The following is a 17,648-nucleotide window of genomic DNA, read 5'->3' as shown; positions in this document are numbered from 1 at the left end:
GGACGCAGGGGTCGCCGTGGCCCAGGAACTTTCACTCAATTTCAATCGCTTAGCAATCTCTGGTAGGAGATTAGCCACATACTTATCTACAAACAAATGCCGACCCGTATCGTCAGTTAAAGATTGACCACTGTAATCATGAAATGCCTCCTCGAAGCGTGTAAAGAAATCTGAGACTGTTTCATCTGGTTTCTGCTTGCACGACGTTAACATGGTCCAATCTATCTTTTTGGCAGGAACGAGCGTTTTCAATTTATGCAAAATAGCTGCCGGAAGATCTAGAATTAGCTGACAAGGCTTACATGCTGGTTCTCTATCTAAATCTGCAGCATTTATCTCTTTCCAGGTCCCCCCCAAAATCGTTTCGTCATTAGTTTTACGAATTTGCCTCCACATATCAGGTGGTAAAATTAGCCCAAAAAACAAATCTATATCTACAAGAGTCATCACACAAGACGATATAGCCCCCTCTACCCCCTCATAGAATGCCGCTGGGTTCTTTCGGAGATCAGGTAAAGAGTTTTTCAGTGCCATAACATCTGCCCTATTCCATGGCGTATATACCCAATTGTACACAAAATACCCTTTCGCATCCTTCGACAACTTATCATCATCCGTACCTTCCCCTTTTGGTGGAACATACAAAGGCGCCGCTTCACGCATAGGCATAACATGCAACGCAGAGCTCTTATCTGAACCACGAAGAGAACACTCCTTAACCGCCTCATCATTTCCCGGCTCAGACTCCTTTTGCCTCCGTTTCCGTTCCTGTCGCAAATGGGTTGTCTCATCCCGCAGCGCGATCAAATGCTTGAACAGGTCATCAACATCTGTAAGATCAAAATCACCTTTAGCTAAATTCTCACGATACACCGACAAAACTTTAGGCTCTAACGTATCAGAAAACTCACGATATGCGCTTACAACTTCATCCGCTAGGCTGGACAAAAAATACATTAATTCAAGATCCGACCACCCCGTTTTCTCTGATATCAATTGATCCTGAGTAACACTATGCTTATTCACTTTGCGAGCCCAACTACGTAAATGAGCGGACCTCTCCGCGGTAAACCTGAGAGCCGATACACCCTTCTTGCCCAACTTATCCCGTCCGTCATCATCAGAATCCACAGCTGGAGCCGTCGGCGTAACGTACGGAGGCGGTGACCGATCTAACAAAGAGAAATCATCAATTTCATTATTAAGGACAGGATAAAGTGGTCGGCGAATAGGAAATTGACCAGTCGTTAGCAATTTACGCTCCCGTTCCTCCCTTTCTTTCTTCTCCTGAGCCTCCTTCTCCTCCAGCTGTAAAGCCTTATCCCGAGCAGCCTTGCGCTGCTCTTTGTCCGCCAAGGCAACCTCACGCTTCATTCGTTCACGCGCCGCTTTCTCCCACATTCGCACACAATCAAACATGTTTTGTCTAGACCTGCGTTGAAACATACATTGCTCTACAAATTGGATTTTACTCAAATCGTACGACCCGTGTAGGGGCCATTGCAATTCGGGATCGGCCTTAGTGTACTTATGCCATAATTTACCGTACATAATAGGGGGGAGGCCAAACTTAATATACATCTCCCTATTTGGTGTTCCCTCTGGGGGAGCCGGCTGTGATTCCGCTAACCTAATTGAGGTACCATCTCCTAAACAACACATTCCCCGGAGTGTGCTAAAAACAGGCATGTTCAAAGAGTATCACGAAAGCGTGACACCGGACCAAATGGCACTTACAGTTCTTCTCACGATTGTGCCGCTCAAAGGAAAAAAACAAAGTTAGAGAAACATCTCTACATGCCTGCCTATGTGAAGTGCACTACACATATAAGTTCAAAGATCACAAATTCAAAATGTTAGCTAACTCAAATCAAAGTTCATAGAATTCGGCAAGCGTCCTCACCGATCACAAAGCACAGATTTTCAGTAAGCGTCCGAAGACTACCTTACCGAACACAATTCGTAGGACTTCAGTAAGCGTCCGAAGACTACCTTACCGAACACAGAGCTTACCAAATACTCAACTGTCCAGGTTCCAACTGCCAAGGTCTTGTAAGCCAAATCAGCCAAACGGCACTCTCTCAGTGATGCGGACACTTCGAAAACTCAGTCGGAGACCGGCGCCACCTGGAAGGTCAGATCGGAAGGAAAGGAAAAAACACCGTGGCAGCCAAGACTCGGGTCACTCGTGGCAGCGCGCGCCCATGGCGGATTTCCAAGCCTTCGTCACGACCTCTCCTTCGGGCATCCGAGTCGCCGATGAGTCCCTTCGTGGTCGCCAATTGAAGTATTACGGGGTTCCCAAGGCCTACACGCTCCAGAGATTACCCACTTACACACAAGAACTGTTGGCACGGAAACTGTAAAATGCAAAGAACAAGTTTATTAAGACCCCATGGGGTGGTGGTACACTCAAACAGCACCCTTCGGTAATGCAAGAGGTATCACCCCGAACACCGGTGTGACCCCGTTTTTATACAATTTTGGGGCAATAAAAGATAGGCGGCATAAGTTAAGACACAGTTTTAGAGACATATATGGTCATGTTTTGGAACACTGCCAGCTCATTGGTGGGTTTCAAACCCGTTGGTCAGTTAGCGGCACATTCCTGAGGGTTTACGGGTCAGTAAGAACTGCGCATGTGTGGCTTGACCAGTACTAAAAATAGCCTGTTGCTGGGCAGATGAGAGTGGTCAGTGGAACGGACAAAGGACTAAAGGGCACGTCGGCCACGAGGCCGCTCATGGTCTAAGATGGCCGCTGCAACATTCAAAAATGGCGTTTATCGTATATAGCCAAGTTAAGGAGGACAACGTGTAGGTTCAGCTAGTCGCTAATCCAAGCGGGCCAATTACGACAGTTTGGTTCAGGATGGTGGTTTGGATGTCTGGCTTAAACCCAGAGATTCTCAGCCAGGCATGTCTCCGAAGCATAACACTGGTGTTTATGGCTCTGGCAGCGGTATCGGCTGCGTCCAGAGCGCACTTAATGGAAGCGTTGGAGATTAGCTTCCCCTCTTGAATCAGCATCTCAGCCCCTTCTTTATATTGATCAGGCAGGTGTTGCAACAGGGTCTCTAGTGTATCGTAGTGCGCCCTGTCATAGCGCGCTAGAAGCGCCTGTGTGTTAGAGATGCGCCATATGTTGGCTGCATGTGCTGCTACCCTCTTCCCCGAAGCCTCAAAGACCTTGGATTCTTTGTCTGGGGGAGGAGCATCACTCGTAGTCTGAGAATTGGCCCTCTTCCGGGCATTCGAGACGACAAGGGAGTCCAGAGGCAACTGTCCTTTAATGTATGTAGGATCAGTAGGTGCTGCCTTGTATTTCTTGTCAATCCTAGGGTTTATCACCCTCGCTCTGGTAGGTTCTTTAAAGATCTCAGCAGCATGCTTAAGAACACCTTTTAGCATAGGCAGAGTTTTTACAGTCTTTTCCGATACTGAAAAAGTGTCAAAAAGGAAATCCACATCCACAGGGTCAGCATGCAGCTGGACGTTGTGATTGTTTGCAGCCCGTTCAATGAGGGCATTGAAAGCAGCAGAGTCTTCAGTGGGTGAAGTTTTTGCTGAAAAAAGCTGAGGGTCTTGTCCTGAATGAGGATCCCCAGGGTCACCACCAGCTGCCCAGGGCTCATTTGTATCCTCTGGGTCTGTATAGACCGGATAACTGTATTCATTCTCTTAATCACCCTCACCAGCATCCACATCGGAGTAAGTGGGGGACACATCATGAGTTTGTGGTGAAAGGGGTTCCACCAAGACAGGTGAGGAAGCAGGGACCATCTTCCTTTTGAGAGGGATCTTGTAAGACTCCAGTTGTGGTTCAGGTGTGATTTTCCGCTTCAGAAGGGAAAGCCTGCCTGTTTCGGCATCGATGTAGTGCTCCGGACGCTCATCCTCCGCAGGTTGTCGAGGCCGCGGGCCGTGGACCACCGGTGACGCCTTCGGCGCCGAGGAGACCTTTTCGGGCACGCCGGCCACCGCCTTAGGAGCGAAAGCCTTCGGCGCCGTTTTAGGCAGCAAGGTAGAGGATCGGCGTGGGCGCCTTAACTGGTTTCTCCACAGGCTTAGCAGGCGGAGGGTCCTTCGGTTCGACCGCCGCGGCGCTGTCCCTGATGCGCTGCAGGGACTCTGTGACCTTCTTTGTGAACGCGGCGGATGGACGCGCCTGTTCAACGGAGTCCTTCGAGGCCACTTTCGGAGTCGAGTCCTTCGAGGTCACTTTCGGAGTCGACTCACGGGGCGCAGCGCCTCTGGCCTTGTCGAGTGGACGCGGGACAGAGAGGACCTTTGGGTCGTCGAGTCGCTTCTTCGGCTCACCGAGAGTTTTCTTCGGGTCGTCGACAGCTTTCTTCGGGTCGACAAGGCCTTTGCCGGCGTCAACCGGTCTCGGTGTCGACGCGCCAGTATCGACCGCCTTCACCTTAGTCTTCGGCGTGGTGGACTTCGACTCGACGCCTTTGATTTGGCCTTTCGGCTCGGCCACCATCTTCGGCTTCTTCGGCGCCGAAGCCTCAGAAGTCCTCGATCCGACTAGTGCGATGCGCACTTTCGGTTTCGATACCGGCACCTGCGCAGTATCTGGCGTCGAGACCGTAGTTTTCACTTTCAGTTTCGTTTTTGCCGGGAGAGGCTCCGTAACAATGTCCATGGCCGGGCCCGAAGGCGGGCCGTGGAACTCATATCGAGGTCTTGGGTAAGGCCCGAAGGCGATCCCTCGACCTGGGCCTTATAGATAGGCATGGCTCCAGAGTCAGTTTGAGGGAGGTCATCATCCGAGCTATCCTCCATGGCCCGAGGGCACCGTCGTCGTCTCCTACCTCCTCGACGACTTCTTCGCTTTCGAAAACCTCAGCATCAGCGTCGTAGTCTTCTTCGACGTCCGACGCGGGGTTCGATTCTGAAACGTCCTGGATATATTCTTCCTCGACATCCCCAGCATCGAAAATGTCCGTAGGCGCCGGAGCAGATTGCTGGGCCTCCAGGCGCGCAGCTCATCGGAGCTTGAGTGTCTTCTTGGACCTGAATCGAGAACAGGCCATACACTTTGCCTCATCATGGTCCGGTGACAGACACTTGTTGCACATCGGGTGGACGTCGATGTGTGGGTACTTCGAGTTACAGACCGGACATCTCTTGAATGGACTTCGGTCCATGATGGATGGTCGATAGGTCAGGAGCGTCGACTAGGCCTTCCGCGCCGAGAGCACGCGGAAGTACAGGAACCGGCTCGGAGCCGAGCTCGAAGAAGAAAAGCCGAACGCAAGACAATATCGACGTATAGACTAAAGACCTTTTGGTCTTAAGAAAGTTTTGTTTTTATCGATTCCGACAAGAGGGAATTGAAGACATCCGAACCCAATGGCGGAAAAAAACAATCTGAGGATGGAGTCGATGCCCATGCGCACTGTAGTCCAGGGGAGGAGCCACCTATCTCGTGATACTTCGAAGACTCTTCCAGGACAACAATGTGCAATCATCCGGACCCAACACTAGGCGGCGATCTATGCACAGATATGAATTCAGCAGCCCACATGCCTCAAACCTTGCTCTATATAATGGATACTTATTACTACAGTTCTCTAATTTCTAGACTCTGTCCTGTACATTCCACTACTCATGTGCAACACATTCCATCTCCCACAGCCTTATATCGATCAATCGCCATGCTGTCATAATGGCTCCTCGGTCATGCCCCTCATTGAACACACTGCTATTGCACCACCTCAGCTTTATGCTGCTCGCTGAACACCCTATAGTGGTCTCCTTTGGATAAGCCTCCTCAGGCAACCATAAGGGTCCATATACCTCTGTGAGCAGAAGAATATCCTTTGGAGTGGTATCTCGGCACCTAAACTGCTGATGCTTCTCCTAAAAGTAGCCTGCTGGCAAACCGTGACCAAGGTGAACTGGGGACACCTGTCAGCCTACAACTGCCCAAGGGACAGCAGCCACATTCCCTTTTTTTAACCTACCTGCTCAGCTCTCAAAGTCCGACATATTGATGCCTTGTTCATTCTTCATCGCACAGAGTGTGATTTTTTATCGTGGACAACCAACTTGCTTCTGCCCTGTCTGATCCTCATGCCGGCACCTTAATCAATTATTTTTTAACAATTAAAGATTCTTATCTATTTGAGGAATTCTTGGATGATATTTATCCTATTGTAGCCAGGAAACTCTATCTACAATGGAGATACAGTACTCTACCCTTAAGAGCCTTTACTAGTAAATGGTCAGTTTCCGCTTACAAGAACTGCCCTGGGAGCAGCTGTGACATTGAAAATGAACTTCACGTTCTCTTCTTTGGTCCAGCCTACAGTAAATCAAGGAAGTATTGGCTCGTACCGTTATGTAAAAATCTGGGTTTTGTACAGTGTATGCATGCCTTCAGAGTTCTAAAAACTGATACGACCAGGCACATAGTATTTGTTGTTTCTCAATTTTTGGCAGCCATCGGCATAAGCGTAGGCTTACGATTGCTAATGAATGACATTGATATTCTTGTTGATATGGATTGTCTCATTGAAATCATGTATTATCCTAGTGCTACGATTTATTTTAAATAGTTATTGTGCTTCTAGTAATGAATTGAATTACCATCCTTGAATTCTGTTTTAATCTATTGTACTCTTTTATGGCAATTTGCCGAAATAAAGATTTTAAAGTGAAGTGATTTTTTCTTGTATTCTATTTCCGGTTCAGTGGGTTATAGTACCTTTTCCAATTTCCTTAGATCCAACTAATTGCCAAGTGTTGCAATGAAAAACTCTTAATGAATAGGTAAAAAACATACAAGTTTCTATTTTTTTTTATTCCTCAAGTACACCACATTCATACAACAAATACATAGAAGTAAACGCCACTTTTAAAGGTTTCTACTCATAATGTTGTCCAGACAGAAAGGAAAAGTCCACTTTTCTGCCACTCACCTCTTCACTTTCTTCTTGTTCCGCCCCTCGTTTAATCTTATGACACCACTTCTAACCTCTCCCCCTCAGCTATCACCCAGTCTCCAGTCTCCCTCCCTATCTCCAGGAGTGAACTGGCCTATTACACACTCTGAGCAGAAGAAATGCCACCATGGCAAGCCAGTGGAAATGGGATCGGGCCAGTGATAAGTCAGGCACAACGAGACACAACACTGATATATTACTGACAAACTCATTCTATTTGTACTCTTAGTGGCTTTATGGTGATAGGCCCTTCTGTGCACTTTATAAATATTGAAATCAAATTCAAACCTGTAGTGCAGTTTGATGCTGCACAAAGTTGATGGCTAAAATTGGCCCCGCTCTCGTCACACCTGGGTACATTAGTATATGCTGTATTGTTTATTGGAATGAGGGCGAATGGAGGGAGCCTACTGTCGGCAGTTTTGTTTTCCTCCCCGGTCTGGTGGCTACTGTAAACAAAATTACAAAACAACAAAGGAACTTTCATAGGTTCTACCAAGCTGCACAGCCACATTGCTGCCTGAATCCAATGAATCAAAAAATTCATGTTTAAATCTACTTTTTCCATTATTTCACCATTAATTTTCATCCTTCTTTCTTGCTTTCAATTCATTTTATTCAAACATAATAAATCATGACATGGAAGGAGTAGTTTATGTCCTGTAACTCCAGTTCTTTAGTAGGGGTATCTCTGCTATAGTCATAATCTGATGAATAGTCCCGCCCATGTGCGTGGACCCCGGATCAATCAAAAATAATCTCTTAAGTCGTCAAACATTGCAGACCTGCACAGACACTTAAGAGAGAATTTAAAGACAGATAATGCAGCCTATATCCACAGGCTACACTGTCCAGTACTTCAACTAGAAATTCCACCAAAAACCCACAGCACAGCCTGTCCAGTGTTTTCCACAGAGAAAATCCTTCCCTTACCAGCAGAAGCCTCTGGAATGATAGAGAAAGTGGTGGACAGACAAGCCCCATAGGCTGCCATTATGTGGCTCAGAACAGGATACTGTGCCTTTAAGAGAACCTTCCAGAACTCTCTCAGTATCCCAGAATGCACAGCAGGTCCCTTTTACTTTCAGCTCTTTTTGAAGCCGTAACACGCCAGACCTGTAGCATTCCTTACATGAATATCTTTCTCCACCGGGGAGGAGGGCGGGCGCTTATGACTATAACAGAGATACCCCTAATACAGAACTGGAGTTACAGGACAGAAACAACTCCTTCTGTAGTAGGGGATCTCTGTGTATAGTCATAATCTAGTGAATAGAATGGCAAGCCCATCCCCACACCAAAGCGGCGGTGGAGAGAAGAAAAAATAACACCACAACTGTGCGAACAGATTTCGCAGCGAAGTCTGCCCAACCTGAGCGTCTGTCCTGTCATCAGTGTCCAGACAGTAATGCTTAGCAAAGGTATGGACCGACTTCCAAGTGGCCGCCTTGCAGATCTCTGCAATCGGAACATTGCGTAGCAAAGCAGTCATAGCAGCTTTGCCCCTGGTGGAATGAGCCTTAGGTTTACCCCCTAAGGTCTTATTAGCCTTCTAGTAACACAATTGTATACAGGACACAATCCACCTAGAGATGGACTGTTTTGAGGTAGCAAGACCGGTCCTGACTGATCCATAGTTGATAAACAATTGGTCTGACCCACGAATATCTTTGGTTTTATCCAGATAAAATTTCAACACCCTCCTAACATCCAGGGAATGCAGAGACCTTTCTGCTAGAGACGAAGGATTCTGAAAAAACGTAGGTAAAGTTATGGTCTGGTTAACATGGAAATCAGAGATAGCCTTTGGAAGAAATTTAGGGTGAGTACGCATAACGACCTTAGCAACATGAAATACAGTATAGGTTTCTTGGCAACACAACGCCTGAATTTCATTCACCCTACGGGCCGATGTGATGGCCACGAGGAACGCCGCCTTCCAGGACAGGTGCTGCAACGAAGCCTTATGAATAGGTTCAAAAGGCTCCTTCATCAATCTGGACAGCACCACATTCAATTCCCATGAAGGCGAAGGAAGCCGGACAGGAGGGAACACTTTCTTCAAGCCTTCCAAAAAATCCTTGATCACAGGGATCTGGAAGAAGGAAGTCTGTGAAGGGCATTTCCTGTAGGCAGTCAGCGCAGCGAGATGAACCTTAATGGAATAGAAATTAAGGCCAGACTGCGCCAAATGTAGAAGATACGGAAGGATGACATCTTCCTTAGATGTTGTTGGATCATAGTTCTTAGACGTGCACCAGATGCAGAATCGCTCCCACTTGTAAGCATGGGAAGTCCTAGTGGAAGGTCGCTTAGCCTCCTTCAATATGTCTATACAATATTCTGGTAGATTCAAATGGCCATATTGCACTATCTCAGGAGCCATGCCGCCAAACTCAAGGACGAGAGGTTGGGGTGCAACATCTGCCCCCCGAACTTCGTCCGGCCGGCACGGCAGCTGTATGTGAGGAAGGAGAGACCGGTGAAGCAGGTCCGTGAACCACCACTGCCTGGGCCATTCTGGGGCGATCAGGATCATCCGCGCCCTGGAGTGGGCCAGCTTGATGAGCACCGCCGAAATCAGGGGAATGGGTGGAAAAGCTCACCGTTCAAAGTATGCACCGTAGTTTGAGCGCTTCAATGCCTCTTCAGAGGTAGTAAGCGTTATATAAATACAACTAGCAGCCCGTCCCGACTTTGTCCAGGTATGAAATAGAATGTGTGTAATGTGTGTATTTGGCAAGGGCAATTTATTTTAAAATCTCGCGGTAAACAACATTTTTTGTTTCATTAGAATAAGGACGGAGAAGGCCCAGCTGCAGCCCTTGTTGATGTTAGAAGGCGTGTGTAATTGGTGTAGTGATCCGCCGCCTGAGCCCGGCTACAGCCCTGGTTGATGTTAGCAGGCGCGTGTAATGTTGTTCAAAGAGAGAGTTATCAGCCCCGGGTAAATCCGTTTAATGAGAGAGTTGAGTGACAGCGAGTAGGAGAGGCTGCAGTAATTGTCCCCGCAGACACGCTCATTAGCGCGTTCCCCCGCTTCAGGCCCAGATGCAGGCCTGTTTGATGTTAGCAGGCGCGTGTTCCCCCGCTTGAGGCCCAGCTGCAGCCCTTGTTGAAGTTATCAGGCGCTTGTAATTAGTGTACTGATCCGCCGCCTGAGCCCGGCAAGAGCCCTCGTTGATGGTAGCAGGCGCGTGTAATTTCGTTGCATGAGAAAGTTCAGTAACAGCGCGCAGGAGAGGCTGCAGTAACGTTACTTACAAGGCCTCCAGGTGAACGCGTTTGTCACGGCCACAGCAGACGATCTTCTGATTAATGTACTACCCACATGGCATGAAGGGCGGAACGTAGCACCCGCCGCCAGCGTTTCTCACGCCCCCAGCGTGCCCGTTGATGCGGCGCAATTGTGTTCACATGGCATGAAGGCCGGACACACGCCCCCTGTGTTTCTCACGCCCCCAGCGAGTCATGCCCCCAACGAGCCCCTTGATGCTGCGCAGCAATGTAATAGGCACTTGTATGTACGACTCACATGGCATGAAGGGCGGACACACGCCCCCAGCGTTTGTCAAGCCCCCAGCGTTTGTCACGCCCGCAGCCCACGATGTGATGGCCGTAACACACGCCGCCAGCGTTAGTCACACCCCCAGCCCACGCCCACAGCACAACGCAGACACGCCCACAAGGGACTACTTTGCTGGCACGGTTCTTTTATCTTTTAAATGTATAGAGGAGTTGGCCTAACGGCTAAGACGCTCGACCTCGGACTTGGGGATCTGGGTTCGAGTCTTGGTAACGACGCCAAACATCCTGTGATTCTGGGCAAATCACTTAATCTCCCCGTGCCTAACAAAAATTAATGTGTGTCCTCATGTAACGTAACTGGTGCTATGTAAAGCGCTCCGATACCTGATTCAGTTCCGGTCAAAAAAAATAAAAATATGGTGGTGGTCTGCATAGCCTATGTCCTTTTGCTGCAACTGCCCTTTACAACGCTGTATTGGGTGTTGTGATTGGTGCTGTGGTTACTGAGATTACCCGCCTCAAAGGTTTGGGCTCTCTCTTTATAATATTAGTATGGATTACAATGTATATCTGTGCATGCAGAACCTCAATGCTCTTCAACAAAGTCTCGCCATGTGAGCCAACACGTTTGAAAAAATTCCAGTTAAAGTATTAATTGATATGAAAATAAAATGGGTAATATTCACACCGATGACTTCCATAAAATATACAGTGTGCAGTCACCAGCAGCAGGTAAGCCATTACTGCACAGCACAAGCACAGCAAGACTTGTGTGCTTTGTGTTCCTCGGGGTGCACTTGTCACTGATTGACACAATACATCTCTCCCCGGGCTCGCGGCATCAATCTGTCACTGGAATTAGGGAGCGCGAAAGAGTCGAGATGAGAGACTTCCTTGGACATGAATGTGTCACAGGAGTCGAGGAGATGCCAGAGGGTGCTGACACGAGTTCATCTGGCTGCCATTCCGATCCTGTAACTGTGTGTGTATGCTCATGTAGCGCTAGCAACGGCTGCTCCACAAAGAATTCAGCACAATTACACAGCCTTGCGGTTTAAACTTATGTGGTATTACCACAAGATATATCACACCATAGCGAGAGCAAATTGAAGTTTGTGCGGGTGATGAAAAACCAGCCCTGATACATAATTTACTCAATAAAAGACAGGACAAGGTTAAAGCCCTGCCAACAAACTCTTCCAGGAACATATGTCTCCTTTAAAGGTTTAGCAATCATCCGGAATCAATTTCACAGCCAGAACCTGCAAAAAGATGAGCTAACTCTGCGATTTCAAATGTAGAAAACTGCGCTCGTGCTATTCCCAGGTTGACGCTAAATTTGCGGGAATGCCAGTATTGTCGGTGTTGGTAATGCAATTACGGAATCTCCTATTAAAGCACCTAATCAGGCCTTTTGTAAATGAGAATGTAGGTGTTGTGATCACCAAACTAACAAGCTCAATCTGCCTAAAAACAAAGCCCAAAACCTAAATAGTATCCTACTGAACAAAACACCCAAATGACGGTCGACATCGTAAATTGCTGAAAGTCTAAAAATATAACCAACGAAGCTGGAGGTATGGCGCAAGACATACCCCCAAAACAACTGTTGAATTAAGAGGAGGGAGGATAACTGTATTTAGATGTAATCAGCTATGGTGGAATGGAATGGAATGGAATGAGGATTTGTAGAGCGCGTTGGCTACCCAGGGGCGTCCCAGCGCTGTAGAGAGCTTGAACTGGTTCAGAGAGGTGGGAGGGGAGAGGCGGAGTGAGGTTTTAAGCCGAAGTTTTGCTGAATAGCCAGGTTTTGAGAGTTTTCCGGAAAGTGAGGAGGTTAGGTTTGGATCTGATGTGGAGAGGGAGGGAGTTCCAGATCCTGGCTAGATTGTAGGAGAGCGCTCGACCACCACATCTGGCCTTCCTGATGCGTGGTACTGAGGCGAGGTGGGAGGTCGCAGATCTGAGAGAACGGGTGGGCTGATAGGCTTTCACCAGGGGGGAATTGATGAGGGGGGCCTGTTCCCCAGTAAGAGCGATGTGCAATGCACATGCTCTTAAATTCGATTCTGGCTCTCACCGGGAGCCAGTGAAGGTCTCTCAGTCTGGCTCTTACTGAGGTTCGGCGAGGAATGTTCAGGAGGATTCTTGCTGCACAGTTTTGAATAACCTGGAGTCGGTTGAGTGTGGATTGGGGTGCTCCGAGGTATAGGGCATTTCCACAATCGAGGCGGGAGAGGATCAGTTCTTGAACCATAATTTGTCTCGAATGGAATGGAAGGAGAGGGAGAATTGTGCGAAGCAGTCTCATCAACCCAAAGCAAGAGCAGCTAGCTTGGTAGCCTGATGGTTGAAAGAGAGGGTGTTGTTCAGCCAGATGCCCAGGCTCTTGATCTGCTCCTTGGGTTGCGGGGGATTACCTAAACAGAGAGGCCAGATGGAATCAATGGTTTTTGCGATGTTATTTCCAAGGAGCATTATCTCTGTTTTGTCCCCGTTAAGTTTGAGACAAGAGCCGGACATCCAGGTGGCGACTGCTTCCAGGCATTTGTGTAGGCTGTGATGAGAGTTTAGGGGGGGTCCAATGATACCACTAGCTGCGTGTCGTCCGCGTTAGACGATTTTCACACCAAATGGGCGGACAACATCAGCTAGGGGGCGCAGATAGACATTAAAAAGGGTGGGGCTCAGGGAGGAGCCCTGGGGAACTCCACAATTAAGAGGTCTACTGGCAGAGGAGAAGTCCTTCTCAAAAACCCTGAAGGATCTGTCAGTCAGGAAAGATCTCATCCAGCTGAGAGCAGTCCCCGACAGTCCTATTCCCTCAAGACGCTGGAGTAGGATATTATGATTGACAGTGTCGAAGGCGGCACTTAGGTCAAGTAAGATGATGGCCGTTGATCCGCCATCGTCCAAGATCCTTCGTGCCTCCTCCGTAACTGCAATCAGTGCCGTCTCCGTTCCGTGACGGGGCCTGAAGCCGGTCTGGGAGAGATCTAGGATGTTATTGGCTTCTAAGAAGTCGGTGAGAACGGAGTTGACATGCTACTCGAGGAGTTTACTGAGCCATGGTAAGAGGGAGATGGGACGGTAATTGGCGGGGTTAGATTGGTCAAGATTAGGTTTTTTTAATAGAGCTCTGACCATTGCTCTCTTCCATAGAGGAGGGACAATACCAGTATGGAGTGAGGAATTGAGCAGGTCTAGGATGGTGGGCGAGATCAGAAGAGTAATCTGGGTGAGGGTACTGGGAGGTGCTGGGTCGGTAGGTGATCCAGATTTAACCTGTCCCATAAGTTTCTCCAGCTTGGTAAGATCTAAAGGAGGAAAGCTGTTGAGATCGTGAGAAGGGACTATCGTACACCCTGTGTTGACGAAATCTGTGGGTAGAGTGACGGGGTGGGGAAAGAAGAATTGATGGTTTCTATTTTCTGGTGAAAGAAGTCAGCTATTTCTTCACAGTAGATCTGAGTGTTGTTATGGTGCTTTGCAGGTTCTGGAAGTTGCAGGAGGGTTATGGCTATTCGATAGATCTCTTTGGGTTTGGAAGCTGCGTTCTCAATCTTGAGTTCAAAGTATTTAGATTGCGCTAGATGAATTTCCGTTTTGTAATTTTTAATTGCTGTTCTGTAACTAGTTTTGTCAGATGGGAGGTAGCTGAGGCACCATTTCCTCTCCAGTCGTTTACATACACGTTTGGCCTCTCGTAGTTCATTTGTGTACCACGGGGCTGTAGGATTGCCCCGCTTGGGGTGGGAGTTTTTTAGTGGTAAAACTGTATCAAGGGAGCTGGTGATCCATAGGTTGTAGGTATCATTGTCTTGGGTGGGAGTAGATGTATTGGTGGGTTTGGTACTTTGTAGGAGGTCCTCCCACTCGGGTAGGTGGAGTTGAGACCAGTTGCGAGATCGTTGTATCATCTGGGGTTTGGGGGGGGGGAGGGTGAGGGGGCAGGGTCCAGGTGAGCGGGATGAGAAAGTGATCGGACCAGGGAAGGGGAGAAGAATTTCCGATGTGAAGGTTATTACAGTTGCTGAAGACAGGGTCCAGGAGATGACCCTTTAGATGGGTGGGCCCAGAGACATGCTGGTGTAGTTCAAGGGCGTTTAAGCCTAAGGATAGTTCCCTTGCTATGGAGTCATTTGGGTCATCCAGGTGGATGTTAAGGTCACCCAGAATTGTGAAATTGGCAGCGCTAACTGCAAGACTTGCCGCGATCGAGGTGAGGTCTGTTAGAAACTGCCTTTGTGGTCCAGGAGGACGATATATAAGCATACCCGAGAAGGTATGTGTAGCACTTAATTTTATGAAAAAAGGAAGGCATTCGCAGTCTGGGAAGTCTACAGGGGTGCTGGTGACAATATAATCTGATTTGTAGATTATAGCTAGACCGCCGCCGATGCCCTTTTTTCGATCGAGGCGGAGTATTTGATAGCCCGGTGGAAGTGCTTGCACCAGGTCGGGTTCTGAGTGTTCCTGTAACCAGGTCTCTATGGCGAAAAAGACGTCTGGGCTTCTCTCTTCTAACAATAGAGAGATTTCCGCAGAGTGTTTGGGAAGCGAACGGCAGTTAAGCAGCAACATGGAGAATGATGTGGGATTCTTTATACCATGAGAGAAACGAAAACCGCACTGATTGCAGGAAGAGTGTTGGGTAGAGGGGTCCCATGTATGTAGGCAGGATAGCCCAACTGTTTGGTTTAGTTGCCGAATGGATTGCGGGAGATAGGTCTGGATTAATGGTTGGCCAGGGGGGGTGGCCCCTGGTCCCGGTCGGTCGCGGACGGGCGCAGACGGGCTTGCCTTAGGCGCGCCTTCGGCGCGCAAACGCCGCGCCCGCTGCGCTCGCCCGCTGCGCGACCGGAAGAAGCACATGATTTATACTGTGCCAGTGATTGAGGACCGTGGGGGCGTGGTCTAAAAAAGGGGGCGTGGCCTCTGCTCGTGGCACGAGGAGTGTTTGACGGTTTGCGTGCTGTGTCAGCGCTGGCTCCGCTGTTTCCAGCAGCTAAATTCCGACAAGTGAGTGATTTAAAAAACAATTTACACAAGTAATTCTGTGCCGAAACTACACACAGGCAAACACAAACAGAGCAGGAAACCAAGAAAAAAGTAGTCCCTTAAAGAACAGATAAAGAACTGTAGCGTGATGAGACATTACTTAGTCCCTACTACAAGAGAGGAACGGAAGAAAAAAAGGAGGGACAATGAGGCAGGACTGACCACTGGCATGCAAGGATTTTTGAAGGACACTGGCATAGACAAATGATAAACAAAAGCAAGCATTGGGTGGAGTTGGTACGCCACAAAGCAATTACCACAGGTCGCTAAGCATCAGCGCAAGCGCTCCCTAGGCTCAACCTAAAAAACGTGCATTGCAAGAAGAGCTGTATCAGTAGAGCTACAACTTTTCTAGATGTTTCCTTAACAAAAGTTGCATGTTAAGGACACTGGGAAGTAGTGAGAGAATCTCAGGAAGCCTGACACACTTTAATTTATTAATTATGGGCACTATTCCATCCAAGCAAATGTAATTCCTTCATCAACAATTCAAAGCTAAGGAATACCCAATAGACAACCTAGAACACTGTTAATTCTCTCCCAGCAGATATTAGTCAAGAACAGGTCTTAACATCACACCACAAGGACACTGAAAACGTTGCAGTGCACCAAGTGCTGCCTTTAAAACAATAAAGGTGCAACACACCAACTGCTAAACAGAAGAATGCAACATGGGATTTTAGATGTAAAAGATTACATAATGTTTCACTTTACCATTTAAAAGAAAGTTTGTAAGACAGGATGATGGTCTGCTATTTACATCTACTGGTGAAATTCTGAACGCTCCTGTGCAATAGTGTAATTCTAAAAAACAAATGGAAAAAACATACTTTATAAAATGCACTTAGCATCAACAAATAGAATACCCATTATAAAAACTAACATGTTTAATATTCATGTGTCAGTAAAGCATTAAACAGGGACATACACTTAAAAAAATTAATATATTACACATTTCATTAATGTTTTCTGAGAACAAATGATTAACTGTTGCAATAGAACGGGGGTATATTTATTCTGGTTGCATTAGCCATGTCCAAAGTGGAGCGTTGCTCACCTGGATATGTTGAGCAGTTTTGTTGAAAACCAATAAAGAAATATCTCCAAAAGATATATATGAAAACATTTCTGCGCTAGACCACTAATATGGATTATTCCAGACATATAAATATGTATGAAGTACTCTGGACAGCACTAACACTGTTACACTTGATTTAATTTCTAAACATTTGGCCTTCATTGCTTAATGTCCATCTTTGTTTTGGGCATTGAGTACAAATGGGCGTAGAGGTATCTTTGAGATCTAAAATGACAACATGTAAACTGACTGAACTTTAAAGGTGATTTGAAAGAGGTGGCAAACCTAGAATTTTAACTGGGTACTAGCTACAACTTGGCACAAGGAAATAATGTCTAGTTACTCTGGAACTGATCCATGGTAAACATCTGCCATTATTTAGCCATCTAGACTTTCCACCCACTCCATGGAGTTATTACATAGATATACAAAAACACCCCCCAAACACCCCTGCCCCCTGAGTGTGAGCTGTGGAGCACCACAGACTAACCAGCAGGCATGTCCACCACTTTCAAGCATACAATCAGCTGCACATTGTCCATTCAGCTGTGCCACAATCACTTCCAATTACAGACCATGATCTCTCCAGGCAGCAAGAGGCATAGAGGGGGACCAGAGTACACTTCAGAAACTGAAGTAGCTGTATGAAATACAGCGAGCCATAGTGCCGCTGAAGAGGACTTTGCCAACAACATAGGTGTGAACTCTCACTCACAGCAGCCGAATAGAGCCCTTCGTTGGTAGGCAAGTAAGCTCCAAGCTTCTTGTCACTCCCCCACTCCTCCCACAATATTACTCTTCTCTTTGAGAAGGGATTTACATCCTCAGTGAATGGTCTCACAGATCATTTTTTTCTGTTGCATCAGCTTAACTGGTAAGAAGGCCAGCAGTATTTGTAACCGGTGTTATTGTTCCCCGGGTTCCTCAATCACATCCAAGCTACCACAAGTAGTGTCAGTCAGCAATTACCATGCCCTCTCTCATATCGAAAGCTTTCAGCAACTTTTGCTCAGGTTCAGCCTGGAG

General features: G+C 47.5%; 1 protein-coding gene across 1 annotated transcript in view; it reads right to left on the bottom strand.

Annotated features, from left to right (window-relative positions):
* The window catches only part of INTS13 (integrator complex subunit 13), a 397,661-nt gene that overhangs the window by 212,907 nt on the left and 167,106 nt on the right, over positions 1 to 17,648 (bottom strand). The window contains exon 10 of the mRNA XM_086920218.1: positions 16,259 to 16,348. Coding sequence (XP_086776344.1) covers positions 16,259 to 16,348 — 90 coding nt within the window. The remainder of the gene's footprint in view (positions 1 to 16,258; positions 16,349 to 17,648) is intronic.

This window comes from Lissotriton vulgaris, chromosome 1_1 (genome assembly GCF_964263255.1).
Source record: "Lissotriton vulgaris chromosome 1_1, aLisVul1.2, whole genome shotgun sequence".
Lineage (NCBI taxonomy): Eukaryota > Metazoa > Chordata > Amphibia > Caudata > Salamandridae > Lissotriton > Lissotriton vulgaris.
This window is presented reverse-complemented; position numbering and strand designations above follow the sequence as displayed.